Here is a 26,633-nt window from a genome sequence, read left to right as displayed (position 1 = left end):
AGAGAAAAATTTTGTAATCTTACCAAATTTTCAATGAAAATTAAAACTCATTTAAAAACCATGAGAGAGATCAAAAACACATAAGTGGAAAGAAAAAAGTAGGATCAGAAGTAAAGTTTTTGGTAAAGAGATACTCAAAAAGAAGAGAAAACAGTCTGGAGAAAAAGATATTGAGGTAAAAACAAAACAAAACATACCAGTGGAAATTAACTTTTCAATGTAGTGAAAAGACATGTATATTTCCCAAAAAGGCTCTCCAAGTACCAAATACAATGACAAAAAAAATAACAATTTTTTTAAAACTAAAGGATAACAGAAAAAGTTGGAATCAGGTTGACAGGGTCGAGGGGGTAGTTCAGTAAGGAATGAGTAAACAGTTTGCAATGGAATGAAAATCAACCTGATATCTTCAAAGTGGATTCGCCTATTTTCCTTTGAAAAATCTACCAAACGGGATAAATCCAAAAACATTGAATTATTTATTTGCAATAAAATTAGAACATGGTTTAACCCCAAACCACAGACATTCCCCCAAGAAATGTCAACCAAACTATTAAATTCTGCCTCAAATTAAGAAATACCCTCAAAAACGTTTTTTTTATAATAAGTTTATTTTTTATTGGTGTTCAATTTACCAACATACAGAATAACACCCAGTGCTCATCCCGTCAAGTGCCCCCCTCAGTGCCTGTCACCCATTCACCCCCACCCCCCGCCCTCCTCCCCTTCCACCACCCCTAGTTCGTTTCCCAGAGTTAGGAGTCTTCGTGTTCTGTCTCCCTTTCTGATATTTCCCACACATTTCTTCTCCCTTCCCTTATATTCCCTTTCACTATTATTTATATTCCCCAAATGTCAAAAAAGTTTTTTGACTCCCTGATTGAAATGTGCATATTAATCAAAGATTGAGAAAATTAATAGAATCTAAAATTATTAAGAAACCCTGAGAACCAGACAACATTCTCTCACTTGAAATGACCTGTAGGGTTAAAGGCCATGGCAGATGCATGGCATCTGATTCCACCTCATGGAATATCAGGGAGGTGATGCAATTCTGCATGAATACAATATCGTTGCTTTGTTCAAGTCCACAGCCGAGATATAGGAGAATGTGGAACATCTTTACACCAGTGGTAAGAAACAACAATAGCCCAAACGAAATTAAAACCACATTTCCCATGGCATGAACAAAAAACAAGAAATGTGAACTGAGTTCTTGATGAACTGAATCCTCAAGAAAGACAAGCCCGTGATGGGTACAAAGAGAGCCAATCTTGCAGCTTCCATATCTGGGGGAAGCACCTCATCTGGGTGTGGGTGGAGAGACAAGGTGCGTCCACTGGAAAGGGTATTTGCAAAGACAAGGAGGGAAAGGTCAAAGCTTAGATAATATATTGATGGGATACAAGAAGTAGAATCTAATAGAGTCTAAAAATGCAAAGAATTAAAACAGCCTGAACAAGTTTTTCTTCACCCTACACCATGTTGGATTTTCGAAAAGGATAAAAGGGTAAAAAAATGTTCCTGAAAAATAGAACCCCTGAAGCTCTGTGACTTCTTGTGCTGTCTAGCTTCTGAGACCTTGCCAGAGTTGCACCCAGTGGTGTGAAAGTGTTCTTTGTTGGAAAACTAAGGGCAGAAAAATAGAGTTATTGTGGTAAGGCCTGTTGGGTAAAGAGGTATGTATGGGGTCATTACAGAAAATCTGGTTCTTGCAAAGTTGCGGGCCCCATTTTATTGCCAGGAGAAAAGAGCACCTAAAATAATTTACAGATTCACGATGCCTGTTACTCCAGCATGCATGCGAGTGGATAGGAGGGAGGTAGAAATAGGGATACGGGGTGGGCAGACAGCAAACACATTAATCAGATAAGTTTGTAATTGGGAGTTCCTTGAACTGGAAACTCATTTTAATTGTATATTATTGGAGGCAATTTAGGCCTGATGACTTACAGGCACCCATCTTGCTCAGCAGACCAGTCATTCATTGCCTCATATTTATGGGCTCAACCTTGGCCTTGGAAGTAAGCCAGGTAAGGACCTAGGCTCACAGGGAGAGAGCACTAGCCTTTAGGCTTACACACAGGTCTACCAGTCAGCCAGACTGTCAGTTTCCAGTATGTAGGTCAAGTCATCAGCAACTCCATAGAACTGTTTGCAGAGGGCAGCCCGGTGGCTCAGAGGTTTAGCGCCACCTTCAGCCCAGGGCCTGATCCTGGAGACCTGGGATCGAGTCCCACGTCAGGCTCCCTGCATGGAGCCTGCTTCTCTCTTTGCCTGTGTCTCTGCCTCCCGCTCTCTGTGTATGTGTCTCTCATGAGTAAATGAATAAAATCTCTAAGAAAAAAAATTGTTTACATAAGACATTATATAGAGAGAACTTATATAACAACAATTCAGGATATACCTAACAGTGATTAAATAATCTCTTTCAAACCCAGTGAAGGCAGCAGATTCCAGATATAACACCCAGTCTGGTAATGGTAGCATGATGTAATTATTTATATGGTCATGTTAGTGAAGTCCAAGAGTTACTAGCCTATCTCCCAGAATGAGCTACGTAATTGAATCGCAAGAAATCTATTTCATTATTTTCTCGTCAGGAAGAATAACAAAATTACTGAGACTTAGAAAGCATGAATGCCCATGAATTATCTTAGTTGGTAAAGAAAACATGAAACGTAGTCTTAGTTAATAGAGCCCAACATTAGGAGAGGAATTTCTCTCTGCCTTAAGTAGGTGATCTTCGCATTTGAGCTGCCTCCTGAATACCAGTAGGGATGAGCATATTCATGGCTGTGCTCTCGCCCCATGGATAAGGTCAGTATTAGGCCATGAATCTAGTAGCCAGAAACAGCTACTACCTGTTCCAAGGGTAGTGGCTTGAGCTTTGGCACAAGGCTTAGAGCACAAGGTCAATTGGCCAATAAGACCTGGGTTTGGGGGGTTGTTGTGTCCTCCTTTGGTGCCATATTGAAGAAGGATGGAAACCACAGAATTGCTATTGTCTTTTCCATCAAATTACTAATGAGGTTGTTTCTGGCTACTGGAGTCATGGTCTAATATCGATCTTATCCATGAGGGGAGAGCACAGCCATGAATATGCTGGTCTCTACTGGTATTCAGGAGGCAGAGCGAATGCGAAGATCACCTACTCAAGGCACAAATAAAACCTAATCATTGTGTGTCCCAGGGCATTTTGGGCATCTGCCATTTCAATCTGAAAGGCGAGGAATAAACTGAAGAGAAACAAGGCAGGCAGGATAATGGTCCTGTTCTAATCCTGGAACTTGTGAATATTTTACATTACATGACAAAGGAGAATTAAGGTAACAGATGGGAGTCAGGTTGCTAATCAAGTGACTCTAAATCAGGGAGATAATCCTGGGTTATCTAGACGGATCCAAGGTAATAGCAAGGGTCCTAAAAAGTCGAAAAAAGAAGTGAAAAGGGCAGAGTGAGGTGCTGTTAAAAGGACTCAACCCATTGCTGGCCTTGAAGATGGAGGAAGGTGGACATGAGCTGAGGCATGCCAGCAGCCTCTGGAAGCTCAAGGAGGCAAGAAAACAGAATTCTCCCTTGCATCCTCCAGAAACAAATGCAGCCCTTGCCAGCACCTTGATTTTCGTCCAGTGAGACTCACATCACACTTCTCACCAACCACACTGTAAGATGATAAATCTGTTTTATCCTCAGCCATGAAGTTCATGGTCATCTGTGGCAGCAGCCACAGAAAATTAATACAAGGAGCACAAAAGGAGGCTGAGAGCGTGAAGCCTGAGAGGAAGACAAGGACAAGGGCTCTAGGACATAAAGAGTTGCCTTTATGAGGTGCCCCCTTGTGGAAGAAAAATTGTCCAAAAATGAACAAAGGGATCCAGCTCATGTGGATGAGCTCCTGAGGATGGTGCCACCGGAGCAGGCTGTGATGGGCCTGGAGACCCCAACCGAAAGAGACCACGACATTGCCAATTGAGCAGTCAGTGCCCTGGTGAACCGTGGTATCAGAGGCAGTTAAATTTATGTTGCCTACGTGCATACTCTCCTTTCTTTCTGTGGAGGGATGCATGTGCTAGAAAGTCTTGATGACTACAGAAGAATGAACTGTCACGATGGTGGTTATTTATTCCTAAGGACTGAGTCCCATTCGCCCCGCCCCCTGCCCCCCATACAGGGTATTTCCCATCAGGATATATACACATCCTAATGTATAGATCAAGGGAAAGGAAAAAAAAATTACTGTTCACTAGAGGAACATAAAATATCTTACTAATTTCAATTGCTCTAGATAGGAAGTGTGATCTAGAAATAATAATGTGGCTATAAAAAGCCAGCCACTCCCCACCAGATAGAATTCCTCGTAGTCAGAAAATAAACACATTGCACAACAGATCAGATCAAGATTCCAATAGATGGAGTGTGATAAAGAAGGTCAATAAAAATATTGCCCTGAGTTTTCTTGATGAGAATATTCTCAAGCCAATTAAAACAATTCAAAACTCAGAAAATCGTGTGCCCCCTCCCCACCCACCCACCCCCCTACGCACTCATGCTTATGGATCCTCTGGCAGTAAAACTGAAAACAAACAAAAAACAATAAGTAATTCTAATCACTTGGGAGACAGCCCATCTTGCAAAGAGGCAACAACGTAAAGTTACATTCCTTTCAATTCAGCCAATACCCTTTTAAGATAATATATGCTATTTGTCCAAACATACTTTATAGCCATGGGATAAAAAAGGAAAAAAAAAAAAAAGCAAGCCCCACTTAGTTCTCCAACTGGTTTTTTAAGCCATACAACATTAAATACTCAGATGACTTGGAAAATCAGAACAACTAATAATTTACTGCATTTTAATAGTTTCCATCTAAATGTTTGTCATTCCCTGTTTGAAGTCGTAAGTTATAGTTGTATATGCAAAACAACCACAATTTTAGAGATTAACTTACTCTCAGGAAAGCTGGAGCAAGAGTCTAGAAACAAAGCATCCACAGGTCTCTGCATGTCCTGGAGGAGATTTCACATTCCTTTTGGGTCACTACTACATCATGCTTTTAATTTCATGTTTATTGTGAAGAATTCCGGTTTAGAATGATTTCCGAAAAGGATTATGGTCTGAGTTCGGCCAGGCTGCCAAAAACTCTCCGCTCACATCACATGGTGACTTCTTTGCTGTTTTCCTTTTCTTTGTCTCCCAGCCAGCCACTCAGCAGGGAGTTCGTAGTTGCAGATGGCTCGCTGGACATATCAAAACATCAGCAGCTATCAAACCAAAGAGAATCTAGTCTTTCCCAATTAGCTTTTTCATACAATGCCCTGATGGCAGAGTTGGCCCCCAGCACAGCCTTTTTAAAAAAAAAAAAAAAAAGAAAGAAAGAAACATAAGTGAAGAGATGGGTCAGAGAAAAGCAGAGCAGAGAGAGGTTGAAAAAGAAAAGATTTTTTTTTTTTTTTTAATGATAGCTATGAATATATACCATCGGGTCAGAAAGTCACCCAAAATCCTCCACTGAAAATTTAGTTCTTAAAACCTGGGTGCAGAAATATGCCCATGAAGCAGTGTCATGCTTCAGGGTAAAAGAACGAGGTCTGGATTTTCAGCTGCATTTCAGCTGCAATTGCATGCCAGCTAAGTGGGGCATCTCTCCTGGAGTGCCAAGTAGGAGGATCCGGGGAGCCAGGTCATGTCAAAGCACCTGCATCCCCCCAAATCTACCGGCTTGTTCCTTCTGCCACAAGTCCCAGCAAACAAACCACTTCCTCTGGAACCAACTGCTGGTTGGAGTAGGTCCTGTCTTCCCTATTTTTCAAGAAACGTTTCTAACAGGTAGGAACTGCCATCGCACCTTCTCTGAGCATGTCAGTTAAGGCCAGGCAATTCCCGTGTAATTCGTGGCTGATGAAGGAAAGCAGAAGAGGGCCTGCTGTCTTTCCGCTCGCAGTCTGTCCATCTGTTCCAGGCTTCTGCGCTGGGGCTGCTCTCTGAGCACACGACCGATGGAGAAACGATGTGCTGTGCGTGCAATTCTTACATCGAATAGACTCCTCTGTGCCCCAGGGTCTGCGAGAATCACATGAGATCCTCCTCACCTACTTCCCATCCCTCGATGCTTATTCAATCGTGTGTGCTCTTGCACTAGTCGTGAGTTCAGAAATTGCTCTCAGCACACAAAACAGAGGCAGATCGAACTCATTAATGCCCGAGACTGTCAAAACTTAAAAAGAGAAAAAACACACACAAACCAAAACACTTCTGAGCGGTCCTGCATGTCTGCTGTCTTCTGCAGAAGATGCAAGACTATCCGGTTTTATAACACGGCCAGCATTCTGTAAACAGAGAATATAATTCAGGAAATGTTTTTCAGTAACTTTTTTCCTAGAAGGATTTTTGTATCAAGGATGGAGCTGATACCTTCTGGCCCTTGTTGGCTCCTGAACCCTATCTTCTTCTTTTCTTTTCTTCTTTTCCTTTCTTTTCTTTTCTTTTCTTTTCTTTTCTTTTCTTTTCTTTTCTTTTCTTTTCTTTCTTTTCTTTTCTTCTTTTCTTTTTTCTTTTCTTTTCTTTCTTTTCTTTTCTTTTCCTTTCTTTTCTCTTTTCTTTTCTTTTTTTTTTTAAATAGAAGTAGTTGACATGCAATGTTGCATTGGTTTCAGGTGTACATGGTGATTCAGCAAATCCATGTGTTATGCTATGCTCACCGCAAGTGTAGCTACCATCTGTCCATAAAATGCTATTATAATACCATTGACTGTATCCCCTATGGCGTGTCTTTCATCCCCATGACTTACTCATTCCATACCTGGAAAGCTGTACCTCTCACTCACCTTCAGACACTATTCTTTTCCTTCAAAATGTTGGCCTCTTCCTTCCCACGTGGCACATGGTAATCTCTGTACCACTGTAACAGAGCGAGGGCACGCTCATTAATCTTCAACATTTTCTTGACTAAGTCTTATATCTTCATTCTTCTAAATAATCTTTAGAATCAGCTTGCCAATTAAAAAAAAAAAAACCACCCTGTTGGGATTTTAAAAACAGAACGGTACTGATTTTGTGCAGAAGGTAATTACTATAAGCAACCACATATGGCACTTACGATGTGCGGAGCACACGCACTTAAATATTAACCCATTTAACTCACCTAATAATTTTATCAGGTAGGCTCACCCCCATTTTACAGATGAGAAAAATGAAGCCCAGAGAGTTTAAATAACTGGCCCAAATTTAGACAGCTGGCGAGTAGCAGCAGATCCTGGGTAAAAACTCAGAGCATCTCCAGTCTGTAGCTTAAATAACAAATGTTATGATGTCTCATTTGTAGGGGGTCTCTGTTCACCCAATGGTTCCCACTTTAGCTACACACATTTTACCATTCGCCTTGCCTTATGCTTCATGTATTTTGCAGCAATGTTCTCCAGTGCCGGAAGCCTTATAGATTTCATGTGGTCATAAAACATTCCTTGGAGTTCTTTCCTGGCTGCTTGTACAGACTACTTAGCTCCTGGGACATGTGTGCAAAAGCAGAAAAAAAAAAAAAAACCAACTTAATTTGCGGAGAAAGGAGAATGGAGCCACCTAGCAGCTTGACAGAGAAAGAGAGACAGAGAGACAGAGAGAGAGAAAGAGACTGGGAGGGAGAGAGGGAGGGTGGGAGGGAGGGAGGGAGACTGAGCACATCTGCTTGTTTCCCAGGGACTTTGTGATCTTGCTTTTTGTCCTTCCTCAGACCCAGCTGCAAGGCTACAGTTGTGTTTTGGCAAATACTCTCCAAAAATTCCTCTTTCTTGTTTTTTTTTTTTTTATATAAGAAACAAATTCTACTTGGTCCTATTTTGTGTGCTCTCTCTCTCTCTTTGCATTGAAACATCCTTTGTATGGTATATTCTTGCGCTTAATTTTTATTTGCATTTGCATTGCTCAGATATGTTTTCACCTATCTCTGTCATCTGCCTATGGGCTGTCTCTTGAAGCAGTATCATCAACTTTATGGTCAACTAATATTCCATAAAGGAGGAAAGACTATCCACTGGAAGAAAGACAGTCTAGTCTCTTCAATAAGTGGTGCTGGAAAACTGGACATTCACATGCAGAAGAATGAAACTAGACCACTCTCTTGCACCATACACAAAGATAAACTCAAAATGCATGAAAGATCTAAATGTGAGACAAGATTCCATCAAAATCCTAGAGGAGAACACAGGCAACACCCTTTTCGAACTCGGCCACAGGAACTTCTTGCAAGATATTGTTCTTTTCACCCAGTCTGTAAATCTTCTACTTTCTGTGAGAGATCCAAGTCCCTGCAATAAGCGACTCATTTTGTCCAGCTGTCTCATTATACAGTTTCCAAATGAAGCTTTCCTGCGCTTTTCCCATTTCTCCTTTTCAATGCTGATCATAGTTTGTTTTTGTTTTTTTTTTTCCTTTGTTCCTTTTTTTACTTTCAACTTGTCCTTTTCTCTTTTGCTGTGGAAAGCCCTGGATGAGTACTTTTTAGTCTTTCATTCCACTAGGAATCACCCTCAACTCTTGACAAACATACTTGAACCTGCCTCACTCTGGCAAGGGGGAAAAAAAAAACCCAGCCTAAATCTCTATCTTCCCCCCCTCCAAGACCTGCTATTTTGGCATCCACACCCCACTCCATATGGATAAGTCTGCCAGCATGGTTGACCTCAAAGCCCGAGCTCCACTCCTTACTCCTTACTCGCAGTGCAATGCCAAGCAGGTGACTCGCCCAAGGAGCCTCTCAGTCTTTCTTCTGTAAGATATAGATGATATGATACTATGCAACACGGTCATTTAGGATTTGAACATTTTAGAATTGGGGGTCCGATTAAAGGAAACAACACATGTAAAGTATTTAGCAAAGTACCAAGCGCTGACTGAGCACTTGATAAATGGTAGCAATTACACTCTTCACAGCCCTGGAAAAACTGCAAATGGTAGGGTTTTTTTTTTTTTTAATTAAAATATAATTGACATGCAATATAATATTCGTTTCAGGTGTATACTCTAATAATTTGGTGATTCTATCCATCACTCAGTGCTCATGACAGTAAATGTACTCTTAATCCCCTTTGTCTTATTTCACCCATCCCACCCACCAGGAAATTATAGGTATTTTTTAAAACTACTAATCCGATTAATGAAAAACATACTACCACCTTGATGACTTAGCATATATTTCTTAGGTTACTTGTAATGCCAAGCCTATTTTATTTTTATTTTCTTAAAGATTTTTATTTATTTATTCATGAGAGACACACAGAGAGAACCAGAGACATAGGAAGAGGGAGAAGCAGGTTCCCTGTGGGGACCCCGATGTGGGACTCGATGCCAGGACCCCGGGATCACGACCCGAGCCAAGGGCAGACACTCAACCACTGACCACTCAGGGGCCCCTGTCAAGTATATTTTAACACGATTTCTGGCTACTTGTAAATTGACTAGTAAATCCGTCTTTTTTTTTTTCTCTCTACTTATATTACTGTTTACTCTGTCATTCTGGATTTTTGTGTTTATGCTTTTGTTTTTGACCATGACTGAGAATATCTTAAATCATTTATTTAAAAAATAACGTTGCTGCCTTCTCACATCTAGTCTTGCTGATAAACAAGCTTATCTAACTCTGAATCTCGTTCACTTAAGGTATTTCTTTGTTCTTGCTAGGTGATTTTAGGATTTTTCTCATTAGTCACAAATGTATGAAGTTTCATGAAAATGTGCTTAGGTGTAGGCTTTGGTTTTTGGTTTTGGTTTTTGGTCCTGCCTGGCACTCTGTGGCCACTTGCAATCAAAGAACTTGTGTTCTTTGTTTTGTTTTGTTTTTAAGTTCTGGGAAATTTTCAGCTAATATTTTGGTCCAGTATTGCTTCCCTTTTAGTCTATTCTCTTTTTCTGAGAAGCTTATTAGATATTTGAGGTCGATTGTCTTTGTCTAACCTTCTTCCTAACTACTGTCTTAAAACTGGAAAGCAATCCATTTTCACACCACATAAATCTCTCCACCATACAATTTTTATTATGTCACTCCCATGGCTGCCTTCGCAGTGTCTTGGCTACTTTGCAAAACTACATAACGCTTTTATCATCTGGTCACTGCCCCAGCCTGCCTTTGCCTTAACCCTTCTTCTAACTCCAGACATACTGAGACATGATTTTTTAAATTTTAAAATTTTATTTTATTTTGAGAGAGAGAGAGAGCACCTTAAGGTGTGAGCAGAGGGGAGAGGCAGAGGGAGAGGGAGATAAAGGATCTTAAGCAGGCTCCACACCCAGCACAGAGTCCAATGTGGGGCTGGATCTCACAACCCTGAAATCAGGACCTGAGCTAAAACCAAAAGTCAGACACTTCAACATATACACCACTGAGGCACCCCTAATTTTTTTTTTTTAAATGAACGCATCATATTGTAATTTACCTCTGTTTACTCTCTTGGAATTAACCCCTCCTGGCCTTCCCATAATGACTTTATAAATGATCATTGTAAGGCCCAGTAGTTACATGTAATAATTGATAACTATCCTCCTAATCTTACTTGTCCATCAGGTCTTGTATCTGACTTCTCTTCGCATAGGAGCTTTCCTGGCCTTGTCCTATGTGGGTTAGAGGCCCTTCTCAGATACTCCCATGGCACCATGCACTGCTGTGGTGGTATGTACTTCACCATACTTCAAACTGATCATACTCATCTCTCCCACCATAACTAGACGTTAAACATCTGAGGAGTACTATAGACTCTTCACTGTGTTCATATCACAGAGCCTAGGGCATGAAAGTTGCTCAATACATAGATTTTGAATTTTAGATTTATAGCAAGGATGTGAGATAGGGAAGCAAAACCAAAACAAAATATGATGCCTTCTTTCTAGAACCCTGGTTTTGAAAGAAAGGCCATCGGTGGAGTGGGAGCCAAAATGAGTTGTTTGGATCAAGGGTAGTTTTCTTTTTTAAAGGTGGTATTTAGAAGGGAAAGTAAAAAAGGAAATGCTGAAAATCCAGGAGAAATCAAGTAACATATGGAGCACTGCTCTTTCTTGGTGGGAAGAGGAGAAGGAACTGGGTCAGAAGCAGATGAGCCGGGAGCCTGGAACAGGGAGAGCTTGTCAGAAGAAAAAAAAAGGAGGCGAATGACAGGGCTGAGTGAATTTTTTAAATATGACACCATGAAATAAAAAATTCACCCATGAGAGTTAAGATTTTTTTTTTTTTTCCTGCGAAGCAGAAAGCAAATTCTAAGAACAGACCAACAGATGTGCTTGGCAACTGAAATAGCTCCAGAAGAATGGAAGTGTTCCTTAGGCACATGAGCATGCTGAGAGGCCTGCAGAGGCCGGTAGGACTCCTTTAAACAGAAGGAAGATTTGTAAAGTTTGTCTCTGAACTGATGGCTCTATGTAACATATCTTCAAAAAGTTGTTTATCGCTGATTAAAATCATTGATGGAGCGGGAAGCCTGGGTGGCTCAGTAGTTGAGCATCTGCCTTCCACTCAGGGTGTGATCCCGGGTCCAGGGATCGAGTCCCATATCAGGGACTCCCTGCGAGGAGCCTGCTTCTCCCTCTATGTCTCTGCCTCTCTCTCTGTGTCTCTCATGAATAAATAAAATCTTTAAAAAAATAAAATAATTGATGGATCAATAAAAAGGTCAGCGGTTACTGAAACCAATTAAGTCATGAACTACATAAAGACTTGAAACTGCTTAATATGAGCAAGCAAGAAAAAACACAGCTACCAAACAAGATGAGTGACTCAAACTCAGGACACAGGTGTCAGCACTAGCACTCGGCAACGAAAACAGTGATACAAAAAGTAAACATAACATTGAATTTTGTGACATTTTTGCTATTTCATGCTTTTTACAAAAGGTAACTTGCCTAATGCATAATTAAACATGACTGAATATTTTTATCTATATTTGCCAATTTTGAATTTATGAAGTCATCAGGTCTACACAGATTTCCCCCTTCTTTTCTACTTTACGTAAGCCTGTTAAACCTGGGTTTTTTTTTTTTTTTTTTGAACATTATGATCAATTACATCATCACAAGCTAGAGGTAGATTTGCAGATTTGCAGAAACTGCACACGGCTCATCAGGTTTAAAAGAGCTAAGCAATCCTGGCATTGAATTTCTCTTTGACTTTCATTGACAGTGGGGGACTATCTCAGGGCAAGATGTGAAAAGGGAGTTTGTTAGTAATGGTAGATGCCAATCTCAGTGCAGAAATGCCTGCATGGATCCTGGGGAATCCCAACTCCTTCTCTCATAGATTAGGAAATCTAAGCCTCAATCCATAGCAGTTTTGGCTAGTAATCTTTTACGTATGTATTTTTTAGATATTTGATTATATCCATACATCCAGAATTTTGCATGAGCTTTTTTTCCTTCACAGAAATTATTTATTATTATACTAAAAGCTCGGATGCTCAGCCTTTTTGTAAAAAATAGTGAGAACTTCAAACAAAAACCTATTCTGTTACTGAAAAACATTGCTTACAACCTACAATTATTACTCTTCTAAACCCACCCTTGGTGTACTTTTGCAACTTTCCTGGTCTGCTTATTGTAAAACTTAAAAAGCTGGAGGAAATATTGGGCCAATTACCTTTGAGTTGATCATTTGCAGCAAAATAGTACATGGTGTAATTTTAAAAAACAATCACAAGATTTCTACCAATTGCTGGACTATGCTATTGTGTTTGTTCCTTCAACAAAGCCATAAAATGGAAGAATAAAATATAACAAAAATAGAGATCAAATTCAAATACAAATAAATATCCAGCTGCCAGAAATGAAACAGGAAAAAAAGAAGCTAAAATAAGATGGTAATTTTAAGCCAGTTAAGTTTTAAGTGGTTTGGCAAAGGCCGATTCATAAGCCAGCTAAAATGTAATTCATGTGTAAGGATAAAAAGAGTTCCATCTTTCAACAAAATCTGGGATTGGTCTTTTATCGATATCTCTGAAAGAACTAATAGATACCCCTCAAGAAGAAAAGTAATTGAACCCAGAAGGAAGTAGTTGGAGGTTGGAAACTAATAAATATATTGGTAGGCTAAATAAATGTTGGTTGTGGAAATAATGGTGACAGTGATTAATTTGTGTTCGGGGTGGAAGGAAGACGTTAGTCACAATAGAGAATAAAATATCAGACAGCAATTATATGGGAGAAGAGGGATAGATAAGCAGAATGAAGTCCCCTTGAAATCTCATTGTTTAGGATGAGGACAGAAATTCCGATTAACTTTAAAACACATGATCCAATATGGTAGCCACAAGCCCCAGGCAGGTATTCAAATTTAAATGTTAAGATTTAAACCAATAAGGTTTAAAATTAACTTTATCTCTAACAGTCATCTTGCTTCTAACAATAAGAAACAGCTCAGAAAACTGAAAACCAATGATGTTTCCTGTACCCATCAGAGATTGAGGCTTCAGAACAAACACAGCCTTGAGATCTGGAATCATAGGAGTCCAATGGCATTGAGAGACTTACCACTTCTTATCATTCGGACGAATCATGCTTTTATGTAGTTCCCCACTCAAATGTGGCTTTCTTTCGAGGAGCTAGCAATATTCCCAGATATGGGATATACATTCCCCCAAATCCAAATAAAGCAACCAAATGCTGGCTTCTTATTCCATCCTAGAAGTAGGAAAAAACCCATCACTTGTAGAATATCCCAGGTGGCTCCTGCCCAGATTATTCTGAAAAATGTTATCATTAGGGCAGGTCCTTGGACCTTTGCTGGATTTCTTAACCAGTCTTGGTTGGGTCTGTGAGTATCACTGCATTCAAATCAGTCCCAAGCCTTCTCTTCAATTTCCAATATTATCATGTCATTAACGTGGTATATTATTACCCTGGAGACCTATATCAGGTCCAAATCCCTTGTGACCAAGTTATGACCATAAGCTGCTGAATTTAGATGACCTGTGACAGCACAGTAAATGTGAACTGGGATCCTTCGCATGTGAAACTGAACTATGGTTGGGTCTCTTCCAAGACTGAGATGCAGAAGAAAGCGTTTGAAAAAAAAAATCACTGGGCACCTGTTGTAGCTTGTAGGTGGTTGAAACTGTGTCTGGAACTGCTGATGTATTGGGCAGTATAGCTTTATTTAAGCCTCAATGGTCCACTGTTTGTCTCCATGAGCTGTAAGACTTTTCCACAGGCCACACAGGGCTGTGATAGAGGGAATTCATTGCTACCAGCACTCCAGTATCCAACATGTTGCTAATTAAAGAGGTAATCTCTTTGCCCACCAGGTATCTGCATCGTTTTAAATTAACCATCTGTGTAGACTTGAGAAATTCTAGTGGTTCCCATTTAGCATGTCCAATTAAGACTGGCCTGAGGATTGGCCATAATGCCTTCTATTTATAGCATTAGGTAGGGGAAGTAATTGCTAGTGGGATTATATCCCACCTAGTTAATGCAGCCAGGTAAAGGAGAACCAACCACCTCACATAAAGTTTGCTCAAAAGTCCCCATTTTCATCTTAAATTTCACTTTAATCCCATCAAACTTTTAATCTCCCTATGTTCCTGATCTAAAGTATGCCACCATTAAGATATCACCAACAGGTTTCAAATCACAGCACACTGACTCCTGTATTAAGGAGTCCAAAGAAAAGTTTCTCCTCCCCTTCCTCTCCCTGACAGTCTTATCCACACATGTGCTTTATGGCCTTGGGTCCCCACCAGGCTTGACCAGAAGACCCTGGCCTCTCCTTTTCAATATTTATTTTGATTAATCTGTTTACCCAATACCCCAGGCAATTCTGGGTGACGTTTCTCACAAAATCTTTGCTCTCTGCTTTTTTAAATTCCTCCAAAGTGGGGTTAATGGACAGAACTTGTCTGGGGCCTTCTAGCATTGGGGGACCCATGGGCAGTTTCACTGGTCCATAGAAGCTTCAATAATGCTGCATCAACACCTTTGTTTCAACACCATCAATGTTCACCACATTCATCCCTTTTGTAATAACCACCTAAAGATGTCCACACTGCTGGGTGGAGTCCCTTGACTCTCCTTTCTGTCTCTCCCTTTTTCTTTTTAATTATTTTGGTGACCTTGGTATCAGCAAGATCCCAATGGGGAAGCTAAGACAGCAACTCTAATAAAAGCTTCCCAGATTGTCGGATATTGTGAGTAATGTCACATGGGGTACCCATGTAACAGGGCCCCCCTTAATCATGGCATTTACCATAACCCAGTAACACGCACATGCAGTGGGTGAATACCCCAGTCACCCACCATAAAGCCAATTGCACACCTACAGCTTGCCTGCAAAGTGCATCAGCTGCTTCGACTGAAGTGTTCTGGTTGGCAATCTTCCATCTCAGGTGAGTGGGAGTTGAGCAATCTTCCATCTCAGGTGAGCACACTTATGGTGGCCTTTATCCAGGCCGTTAGAAATCCCTCAGGAATAAGCTTCTGTGTGTCTGGATCACCTATAACCATCTGTGATTGTTCAATAGTGGGCTGCAGATCCTGTATCAACCAAACATGCCCTTCCACTCTGCAACATCCCAGACCAAAGATAGAGCCCCCAAATCAGTTACTCTCATGGTCCGTTTTAATAAAGATTCCTCAGGAAGCTGATAATTCCATCCACTAAATGAGACACCTCCTTCACACTACAGCTCCTGGTTTTAGTAGTTTTTTGGTTTTGCCTCCCACCACACTGACTACCTTTTTGGTGATCAGAGGATGATTAGAGGTACCTTCCTGGCATAATTTTCCCCTTTCTTAGCAGCTTTGAGGCTAGCGATCAAAGCTCAGATTGACCCATATTTGAACTTGTTCCAGCATTGAGGCCCAACTTAGAAGAGATAATGAGAGATTATGTGTTTAGCATGCTTATATTTTGCATTTCCATAGATATCCAGTGAGCCAGTTCCTCAGGAGTTGGGTCTGTTCTCATCTCTAATTCCACTGGTAGCTTGTACTGTTAGTAACTGATCAAAGAGCAGCTACAGTTTGATACTATGAGTCACTAGGTAGCTATCCAGGAATCAAGGGTTCCTCATCCCTGCCCTCCATTCTTTCTGTTTCCAAACCATGTGTTTTCATGAGCCAGAGCTGTTCTGGCAAATTCCACTTCACTGACACCAAATGTCTAGAAAAAACTGTTTTCTCCTTTGTGTTTTCCTTTGCTCTCATAGTTTGCTTCCGGCCACCAAATGTGTAGGGTTTTTTTTTTTCCCCCATACTGACCAATTCTCCAACACCAGCTGGGTGTCCGACAATTTAATTTAGTTCTGACACTGTCTGGAATTAGCATCAGATCCCATCAGTTAATAGCCCTCACTAGACTCCTCCCACTTCGGGTGCCAATCACAAGTTCCATAAGGTCTCCTCTACTTCTGAACTTCCAACTGTAAATGGGGTTCCCATGACCCTATCCTTGGATCTGACAATTTGCTAGGACAGCTTACAGACCTCAGGAGAACGCCTACATATGTTTACTGGTTTATTATATAATGAACAATATGATTGATAAAGGAATCAGATGAAAAGATACATAGAATAAGGTCTAGAAGGGTTCAAGCGCAGGAGCCTCACTCACCCTGGAATTGAGATGCACCCACCACTTTCCGAGCACATAGATGTGTCCACCAACTTGGAAGCTCTCTGAATCTAGTGTTTTTGGAATTTTTATGGAGTTTCATCAGATAGGCATAACTGATTATTAACTCAGTTCCCAACACTTCTCCCACCGTGGGGTTGAAAGTACCAAGCTTCTAATCATGGCTTGCTCTTTCTGTGACCAGGGATAATCCCAGAGCCCACCAGAGTCATCTCATTAGAACAAAAGATACTTCTATCACCCAAGAAATCCCAAGGGTCTTAGGAGCTCTGTGTTAGGAATATATATATATATATATATATATATATATATATATATATATATGCAAGTGAATGCAGAGAATTGCCGCCAAGACCAGCTTACTTGGTGCAGAAGCTAGCAGAGCCATAAACTGGTAGGAAAAAAACACCTTAAATGATAATTCTGATGAATTGCTGGAGGCTGAGAGTAGGACATTCCTGCGGTCAACAGTGTTAAAGGGACCAGAAGCACATGCATGTAACTGGAGGAGGGCAAATGTTATAGGCCTGCAGGGATACATCTACCACCTGAGATCTGAAACTAAAATGAGGCCAGGAGGGAAGAGATCCTCTGACCTCTCTCCTCTTCCACCTTTGCATCTATTGTTGCTTTTTCCTATTTTATTGATCAGACCCAACTGGAAGCCAACCATGAAAGCAGGGAATTGGTGATGCAGTCCACAGTCTCAGGGTCAGCCTCCCTAGGAAAATAAAGAACAAAACCAGCACAGGGGCTGTCTACAATAGAGTTGGAGATGATGAAACTATTTTTCCTTTTGAAAAAAAAAATCCTTTCTTTTGTTTTATTCCAATCTCCTTCTTTTTTCATGCCTGTTTATCTGCCCTTGAACATATTCCTAATAAAAACCCAAGTTTTCAAAAATAACCATATTATGATGGTTTTAGCAAACCATGTCCAGTTTAATCTTTTGAAATATTTATGCTATATCTGATATTGGTTATTCAGTACTTTGTAAACATATTTCTACAACAGTTAAGAAAATTTACAACTTACAATGAATATAAGCAAAGATTTCACCATATTGTTATGTGAAATGGTTATATATGTTGTGATCTTATACATTTGAGAGAGACAAGAGAATCTATTCCTTGAATTTTAGAAATAATTTCAATCCAACTCTCATTATAATAGAAATTTGCTTTTATAGGGTACTAAGGCATCCTGAACAAATAGTAAGCTATTGATTATTTATCATTGATTTGGAGACATAGTGTTCCAGATATAATTATGACATATGTAATATATGCAGATAAAATATTTAATTATATGAAAAATGGATAAGAAAAAGATTAAAACACAAAAATAAATGAAAAAATACAAATATTTAACACAGAATAAAATGCAAATATATAAAACTGAAGCTTCACCATAAGTTTAAAAGTAAATTAAAACAATTTCAATGTTATATCAGCAAATATGCATATTTAGTTAAGAAATTATATACTATAGTGATTCCACCTACATAAAAAAGTACACTAAAGAAAAAGAAGCTGGTGTTTTGTTTTGTTTTGTTTTGTTTGTTTTTTGTTGTTTTTTTGGTGTGGAGAAAGTATGGTGATTCTTTTATTCAATTTTATTTAATTTCTGTGTTTTTCTCCATTATACAAATGTTCTTCAAAGAGCATGACAATTTAAGTAATATAACATAACACCAAAAAAAAAAAAAAAGGCATCAAGGATACTGTTTGGTCTTCAAAAAATTTTCTCATGATATTCAAGATGAAATCACTGTTATTTAGGGGAAAAATTATATTTAAAGCTCACACATATTTTTTTAATTTAGTAATATAAATGATTTATGCATGTGTGTATAGACATATGTACATATTTAAGAGGGAAGTGATTTTAAAATAGTAGTAAATATAGCTGACCCTTGAGCCATATGGATTTTAACTGCACAGGTTCACTGACATGGATTTTTTACCATACAGTAAATATACTTTTTCCTTATGATTTTCTTAGTTACATTGTCTCTTCTCTAGCTTACTTATTGTAAGAACACAGCATATAATACATATACAAACTGTGTTAATTGACTATGTTATTGGGAAGACTTCTTGGTCAATAGTAGGCTATTAGTAGTTAAGTTTTGGGGGAGTCAAAAGTTATATGGGATTTTTACTGCATGGGGGGGGGCTTGGTACCCTAACTCCTGTGTTGTTTGAGGGTCAACTGTACACAGAAAACTACTGATAAGCTGATGAGAAAAATCAGTACCCCCACAATCATAATGTAACACATTCAAAATCTTAAAAATTTGAACAAATGCTGCTGTGACTCCCCTTATTTTCATAAATTATGTTCGAACTGCTTTTCCAATGCACACGCTTGTTCATGTGTGAATCCAATGGTCTCCTCACTCTGTGAATTTCAAATTTCTGAAAAGGGTCCAGAGGAAGACTCTTGCGTTTTACTTGTGTCTTAATACAAACTCGTAAAACTGATACCTCCCAAACTGGTGTGTAGCAATCCCGCTAGCTTCTGGCTGTTGAATATATCCCTCATAAATTTCTGCTAGGGAATTTCTTAGTAAATGTCATATTTCAAAGTGATATGTCATGTTTGAAGTTATACTTCAAAAAAATTCCCAAGTTTGTGGCTTTATTTCCACAATACCTGGCACCTGCCCTTCAGGTAACTTCATGAATACTTTGAATTGCCTTTACCACAGATTTTCCACCATTCCTAAATTTAGGGAGAATAATTTTTACATTTATTCATTTGTTAACTAAATACACAAAATATACCAGATATTGATGTTAATGATTTTTAAAATTATACATACTGACAATTATTACATATGGCGTAAGCTTATATGACACAAAGGATTAATAGGTTTGAGCTTTTAAATGTCATCTGAAGGAGAGAGGAGTGCCCATCTCATGGTTGTATCAATTTCTTCTTCAAAATTTCCAACCTCTTGCTCCTTAGAAAGTTCTAAAAATATCTAAATAGGGGACAAAGCAGAAGGAAAAAGAATGATCACGTTTATTGTCTTCCAAATAAATAGGAAATATGCATGTTATGTTCTTTCTTTTTTTGTTTTAAAGATTTTATTTATTTGTTTGAGAGAGAGAGAGCATGAGGGGGCAGAGGAAGGAGCAAAGGGAAGAGAGAGGAGAGGGAGAAGCAGGCTCCCCACTGAGCAGAGAGCCTGAGGCAGGGCTCAATCCAGGACCTAGGATATGACCAGAGCTGAAGGTAGATACTTAATTGACTGAGTTGACTGTTTATGTTATTAGGAAAATGCATGCCCCCACATGTTATTTTCACGTGAAATTAACAGGAATGATACAAACCCTAAAAGCTGACCCACCTTTTCCAATGTGCACTGAGAGAGGCTGTACTCTTCTAGGTTAAAGTCATGTTTCACTGGGGGGGAAGAAAAGATTACTAGTAGATGCTTACAATTTATTACCAAGAAGTTTCTCAAAGCCATACAAAATAAAAATGCCCACTATTAATATAAATGGAATATAAGACTGAATAACCAAAAGCTTGGTGAAAGAAGGGAATCATGAAGTCATAGTTGATATAAATGCAAATTAAATTAATCTTGATAAGCGAATTTTCTCATATTACATTTTGATATGTTCTATTACCTCGTACGTGTGTCTCGGGAGACATAAGTTCCTTGAGGAACTACAGAATTGATTGACACATCCTTACACACAAGGAAGATTTCGATCCCACTCCTCTGCCTTTGAAAGGACCCCATGCTTCTGGGTAACTGTCTTCAGCCAGTTTATCTGCTGTACCATGCATTCTATGCTAGGCGTCCCTCTCAGGAAACCCTCATCAGACTGGTCACCAGATTCCCATATTCACAGTTCACCACTCATACATTGGGACTCTCCTGTGTGTGTGACACGCTTGGTACCAGGAACAGAGCAGCAGTGAAAAACAAAACCCTACCTTTGTGTATAAAACTCTGTATTCTAGTGGCAGGCATATGGGCATTAAATAAACAAGGACTTAAATGTATAATAAAATAAATGAGGATTGCTACTACACAGGATAAATAAATCAGGTAGAGAAAGCAGGAAGTGCCAGCCACTCTTTTTTAACGGGATGGTTGGGGTTGGCTCCAGTTATAAGGTAAGAATTGAGCAGAAACTTGAAAACAAGCTAGAAGTAGTAGAATTTCAGGAAGAAGGATCAGCAGCAAGTGCAAAGTCCTGAAGCCGGAGTACACGTGTCTGGTAGCATTGAGGAAGAGACAGGAAGTCAGGGTGTCCAGAGTGGAGGGAGTCAACTGGGGAATCATAGTTAGACACTTTACAAATGAATTTATGTAATCTTCCTAATGACCCTGCCAAGTAGGTACTGACATTACCCTTCATTTATTTTTTTAAGAGATTTATTTATTCATGAGAGACACACACACACAGAGAGAGAGAGAGAGAGACAAGCAGAGGGAGAAGCAGGCTCCATGCAGGGAGCCCAACGTGGGACTCGATCTTGGGACTCCAGGATCACGCCCTGGGCCGAAAGCAGGCCCTAAAGCACTGAGCCATCCAGGGATCCCCTTACCCCTCATTTAAAGATGAGTCACTTAGATAAGCAGGGATTCAATAGCTTTACCCAGGGTCTCCCAGCTGGTAGAGAGACTGGCACTGAAATTGGAGCCCTTCGTCACTGTGAGAAATACTCCACGACTGTCTGCTGCTGGGATTGGCCCAGTTGAAAGCAGAAAAATGATGATGGAAAGAAAAAAAAACAGATCATTTTGAGTGGCAAGAAGAGTCATGCACAATGCAGGGGATGGACTCAGGGAGGGACACAGACCGTTCATTCACTGCAGCAGGGAAGCAGAACACACAGCTCGGACACAGGGAGGCTGATGCATGGGTGGAAGGTTTTCTGTGGCTTTTATTTTACTGGTGAAATGTAAAGCGAGGGCATCAACTGAGGCAGAAAAGCAGGAAGAAGGCAGATGTGTAAGGAAAGAGGAGCAAAGTGGTAATTGAGGACATTTGGTCTGAACGGGTTGTGCACCCACAGGCAACGTAGCCCCCACTAAGGGGCTTTGTGAGGTTAATGTTATGAATTTACTGCAAAACCAGCCAAGCTCAGTTGTGTGTTTTCTGTAGCTCTAGTCCCTGCCCCGGAGATACACCTTGTTCCAGAGAACTGGATTAACCTCAGTTGGGGTTAAATCCCATCATTACCTACCATTACAATTCTTAAAACCTCTTAGAATTTACATATTTTAAAAAAGTGTTTACATATTTTAAAAAGGTATTACACAATTACCTACCACCAAATTACTACCTAATTCTGAACCGATTCTTCAAAAGTTTTATTTTACAGTGGCAATTCTTACCTGCCTCTAATTTGCGGAAGGCCTGAGATAGAGGGTAGACATCTGCCAAAGGCAGTTTATAGACCAAGAGGGAAGAATACCTGGGAATACGAAAAAGTCACATTTGACTTTGAGTTTCAAGGGGGAGAAAGTGACCATCAAAATAAATGCTGATATTAACATCAATTTCCTTTGATGAAAATAAAAGTGATGCAAATAAAGGTACGGCTTACATATAAAACAAATAAAATGACCAATGGAAAATTCTTAAAATATCCTTTGGCAGCTGGCTGTTGGAGATACTTCTAGAAATAATCCAGCATAACTGCATTTATGCTCAGTTTATGCAAACCTTGCGCTGTTGTTGAACACAGACATCTAAACTAATCCCTTTGCTCAGTTTCAATTAGGCTGCAATTAATTACTTAATTTAATATTGCATCCTTGTCACCAGAAAGCTAAGGAGAGGGAGATGTGAGGTTAAGAGAGAAGAAGAGCCAGAGGAGATCTGTGGAGGGTACCACAGAGGGTCCGACTGTGGTCCCATGTGGGCTCCAGGCATGAGAAGTTCCTTTCCCCCAAATTTTCCAAGACCTGCTCTGAGGTGGAGATCAGCCTTGGATGGCTGAGGAGGCCCAGATGAGGTGTCCCCAAGTCTTCCTGGGGGACATAGCTTTCTGGGTGACTCCGAAATCTCCTGTAAATCTGAATGTCAGTAAATCTGTTTCAGAGGTCCCTAACTTGTATTATGAAGTCAAATCACTTTGAAGTTCTCAGAGAGCATTAAAGAAACCTCTGAGTGGGTAAAGCCAACAAGTTTCTCCGTAATCAGAAGGTCCTTCACCTTTCCTGCTGTGCGGCCTGTGGGAAAAGCTTCAGAATCTCGTTGTGAACCGAAGTCACTTGGGACATTTCCTTCACTTTCAGTTCTAGAATGTAGTCCTTGCCAAGTTTATTTTTCAGGTGTTGGGTGGAGCCGATGCATCTATGGGCAAGATGGAAAACACATTGGAAAAAATATTGCCCCTTCAATTTTTTACATTATTCTCAAATTTCAAATGTAGGGGTAGGGGGATCCCTGAGTGAGCTGACAGGAAGGGCTCCAGGTGCTCACAGTGATTGTGCCCTTTCCACAGGACATTTCACTTTGAGGGTAAGCACAGACTCCAGAAGGACACTCACCTCAGCCTTCCAGACACCATGATAGCGATGCGGTCACATATGGCCTCGACTTCGGCCAGGTAATGGGTGGTTAGGAGGGCCCCTTTCTCTGTGTTTTTAACGGCTGCCTGGATTGTCTGCCTAAAATGAGCCAAAAAAATCACTGGTGAGAAAAGGGTAGGAACGTCTGGGTGGCTCAGTTGGTTAAGCGTCTGCCTTTGGCTCAGGTTGTGATCTCTGGGTCTTGAGACTGAGTCCTGTATCGGGCTCCCTGCTCAGGGGGAGGTCTGCTTCTCCCTCTCCCTCTGCCTGCCACTCTGCCTACTTATGTGCTCTCTCTCTCTCTCTCTCTCTATCTGTCAAATAAATAAATAAAATCTAAAACAAGAGGGGGGTAGGAAAAAAAGAGACTTAGAGGGAGAACTGTAAAGGTAAAATATAGTTCATGAATCACATTTATAAATCATATTTTTACTAAAAAACCAGAAATGTGAATAGTTATTAGGTTTTTTGATAACATAAAGAAAAATGTTCAATATTTTTAGGTATGCTAGTGGTATTCTAATTACGTTTTTGAAAAAGAAAACTTTTCTATCTTTTGAAGAAACTAATTGAAATATTTATAAAGGGTAGGGTGCCTAGAATTTGCTTCAAATTAATAGGAGAGTGGAGAAGAGGAAGTGGATGGAGGTATAATGAAAAAAATTGTGCCTTATATGGATAATTGTTGAAATAGGTCATGGCTATAATGGGTTCATAAATGATTCTCTTTATATTTGTATAAAATTTCCATAACAAAGTCCTTTAAAGATGTAGGGGAAACTATTAGACAGTCACAAATATGAAGTTGGACTGGATGATTTTATTGATTCAAATGGAACATTCTAGAAAGAAAAATAAAAACAATTCAAAAACTAAGAAAAACTGGATAAGCAAATTTGACAGATTTGGTAAAGGGGAGAGAAAAGTAATGAATTAGGGAAATTATGTAAATTAATACCCTCTAAAAAAAACAGTTATATATATCTCAATAATTTAAAAAATTAAACTCTAAACCATAAGACTTAAAATTCCAACAAAATATTTAGAGGGTTGTTTTTTTTTTTTGTTAACATTAATACCACATGAATATGATACATCAGAGAATCTATGTATTAAGTATTTATTTTCCTAATCCTATGGATTATCTCCACTAAATTAGAAAGGAGTGGATTCGATTTTCCAAGATCAGGGTTGGTTTTTTTTTTTTTTTAAATAAAGAAAAAAAAATTTAAGTAAGCTAAATATTCAACATGGGTCTTGAACTCACAACCATGAGATCAAGAGTTGCATGCTCTACCAACCAAGCTAGCTTGGTGCCCCATCCAAGATCAGTTTTTTTTTTAATATTTCATTTTTTGTTCATGAAAGACATACAAAGAGAGGCAGAGACATAGGCAGAAGGAGAAGCAGGATCCTCGCAGGGAACCTGATATGAGACTCGATCCCAGGACCCCAGGATCATGACCTGAGCCTAAGGCAGACCTTCAACCACTGAGCCACCCAGGTGTCTCCCAAGATCAGTTTAAAGACATAACTTTTACATGAAGTTTATACTCCCAGCTCTGAGGGTTATGATAAGGCTCACCACATTTGCTGCTGCCCTGCTGGATCCAGGCCTGTTGATGGTTCATCCAGAAGCAGGATAGGCGAATTTCCCAGGATGCTCAACACAAAACACAACTGGAAGGCAAGAAAAGCACCTTATTGGCTGCCACCCCATCAGCTCTCAGAATAACATCACATATCACACCTACCTTTCTGGTGGCTCCTGCCGTTAATTTCTTCGCCTGAACATTGAGCTGGTCATGCAGTTTGAAATAATCCACCAATCTGATGGAAAACAGGAGTAGAATGTCAAGTCAAGAGAGGATCTTCGGAAAATGTAATCCCACAGAAGAGTGATTGCATTAGAGGGAAGGTTGGCACTATTATTCTGAAACTAACGATCAAAGAGGAAAACTATTTTGGAACATGAAAGATTTTTAATCTCATTAAGAGTTCCAAGGAATTGGGGATCCCTGGGTGGCGCAGCGGTTTGGCGCCTGCCTTTGGCCCAGGGCGCGATCCTGGAGACCCGGGATCGAATCCCACGTCGGGCTCCCGGTGCATGGAGCCTGCTTCTCCCTCTGCCTGTGTCTCTGCCTCTCTCTCTATCTCTCTGTGACTATCATAAATAAATAAAAATTAAAAAAAAAAAGAGTTCCAAGGAATAACCAGAATTTTGAATTTGAAACTGAAATGGATGATTATGAATGATTATTCACTCATTTAATGTTGTCAACTCTTCTGTACAATTATTTTTTTAAAGATCCCTCAACCAAAGATACAGGGAATAGCTCCTGTCCCTGCATCCCTGCTCTACTGCTGACATTCCCTGAAAAGGTGCAGACATCATTTCTACCCTCCATTCTTTATTAGTGAACTCATCATCAGTGGAACAGCCTCCCTGCCTCTGGACACAAAGGAATCACATGACCCCTCTTTACCGTGAAATGGCCATGGTGGTGTCCCCTTTCCTCAGCCCTTTGACGGCAGCGAACACCTCCAGATGTTCCCTCACTGTCAGGTTGGGCCACAGCACGTTCTCCTGAGGACAGTAGCCCAGGAAGTTGACCAGGCTGTCTCCCTGATGGCCCGAACGACATCCTTTCACTTCTACCTAAGAAGGTAAACCAGTTTTATTATTATATTATATTATATTATATTATATTATATTTATTATACTATTTATTTTATTTTATTTTATTTTATTTTATTTTATTTTATTTTATTTATTTTATTTTTGGTAAACCAGTTTTAGAAACACATGTAGCCTTTTCTCCAAACTCACACATAAGAAACTGACATAGAGCTAATAGATAGCTAAATTTTTTGAGCATCAAAGAAACGTTATGAGTGAAATCATATAGTATTTGTCTTTCTCTGTCTTATTTCACTTAGTATTCTACCTTTTATAATCTATGTCAGTGCAAGTGATAGAAATATTGAAACTATTATTTGTACACATGAAACTGATATAACATCGTATGATAATTGTACAATAAAAGCTTTTTTATTTTTTTAATTTTAATTATATTTATTCATGAGAGACACAGAGAGAGACGCAGAGACACAGGCAGAGGGAGAAGCAGGTTCCTCGCAGGGAGCCCGATGTGGGATTTGATCCCCAGACCCGGGATCACTCCCTGAGCCGAAGGCAGACCCTCAACCACTGAGCCACCCAGGTGTCTCCCAAGATCAGTTTAAAAACATAACTTTTACATGAGGTACATGAGCTATGCAGGCATCCCAATAAAAGCTTTTTTAATTAAAAAGATATACACACAAAAATTTAAAAGCTAAACCAATAAATATTATAGAGACTCATATATTTACTATAGAAAATTATTTAAAATTTACTAAAAGTAGAGTTTCATAAAGATATAGGCTACATTTATCATAAAGATATAGGCTACAGATATCATGAAATATCTATTTTAG

At 39.6% G+C, this 26,633-nt stretch overlaps 2 protein-coding genes across 4 annotated transcripts in view; both read right to left on the bottom strand.

Annotated features, from left to right (window-relative positions):
- The window catches only part of ABCA9 (ATP binding cassette subfamily A member 9), a 59,327-nt gene extending 53,070 nt beyond the window's left edge, over nt 1-6,257 (bottom strand). Inside the window, exons 1-2 of one of the 2 annotated variants that reach the window (XM_072746736.1) lie at nt 5,849-6,257; nt 4,952-5,347 (exon numbers count right to left, since the gene is read on the bottom strand). The gene's annotated coding sequence lies outside the window, so the exon portion shown is untranslated. Of the gene's footprint in view, nt 1-4,951 lie in introns of both variants that reach the window. The other variant, XM_072746737.1, reaches the window with a different exon arrangement.
- Nucleotides 6,258-17,770: 11,513 nt separating this feature from the next.
- Nucleotides 17,771-26,633, bottom strand: part of ABCA6 (ATP binding cassette subfamily A member 6) — a 61,757-nt gene continuing 52,894 nt past the window's right edge. For both annotated transcript variants that reach the window (XM_025999652.2, XM_072746735.1), the window contains 8 exons: nt 25,640-25,812; nt 24,908-24,983; nt 24,739-24,833; nt 23,133-23,252; nt 22,795-22,935; nt 21,972-22,051; nt 19,962-20,017; nt 17,771-19,592 (listed from right to left, as the gene is read on the bottom strand). In XM_025999652.2, the coding sequence (XP_025855437.2) occupies nt 19,491-19,592; nt 19,962-20,017; nt 21,972-22,051; nt 22,795-22,935; nt 23,133-23,252; nt 24,739-24,833; nt 24,908-24,983; nt 25,640-25,812 (843 nt within the window). In that variant the 3' untranslated portion in view covers nt 17,771-19,490. The remainder of the gene's footprint in view (nt 19,593-19,961; nt 20,018-21,971; nt 22,052-22,794; nt 22,936-23,132; nt 23,253-24,738; nt 24,834-24,907; nt 24,984-25,639; nt 25,813-26,633) is intronic.

The sequence above is a fragment of the Vulpes vulpes genome, chromosome 2 (genome assembly GCF_048418805.1).
Source record: "Vulpes vulpes isolate BD-2025 chromosome 2, VulVul3, whole genome shotgun sequence".
NCBI lineage: Eukaryota > Metazoa > Chordata > Mammalia > Carnivora > Canidae > Vulpes > Vulpes vulpes.
This window is presented reverse-complemented; position numbering and strand designations above follow the sequence as displayed.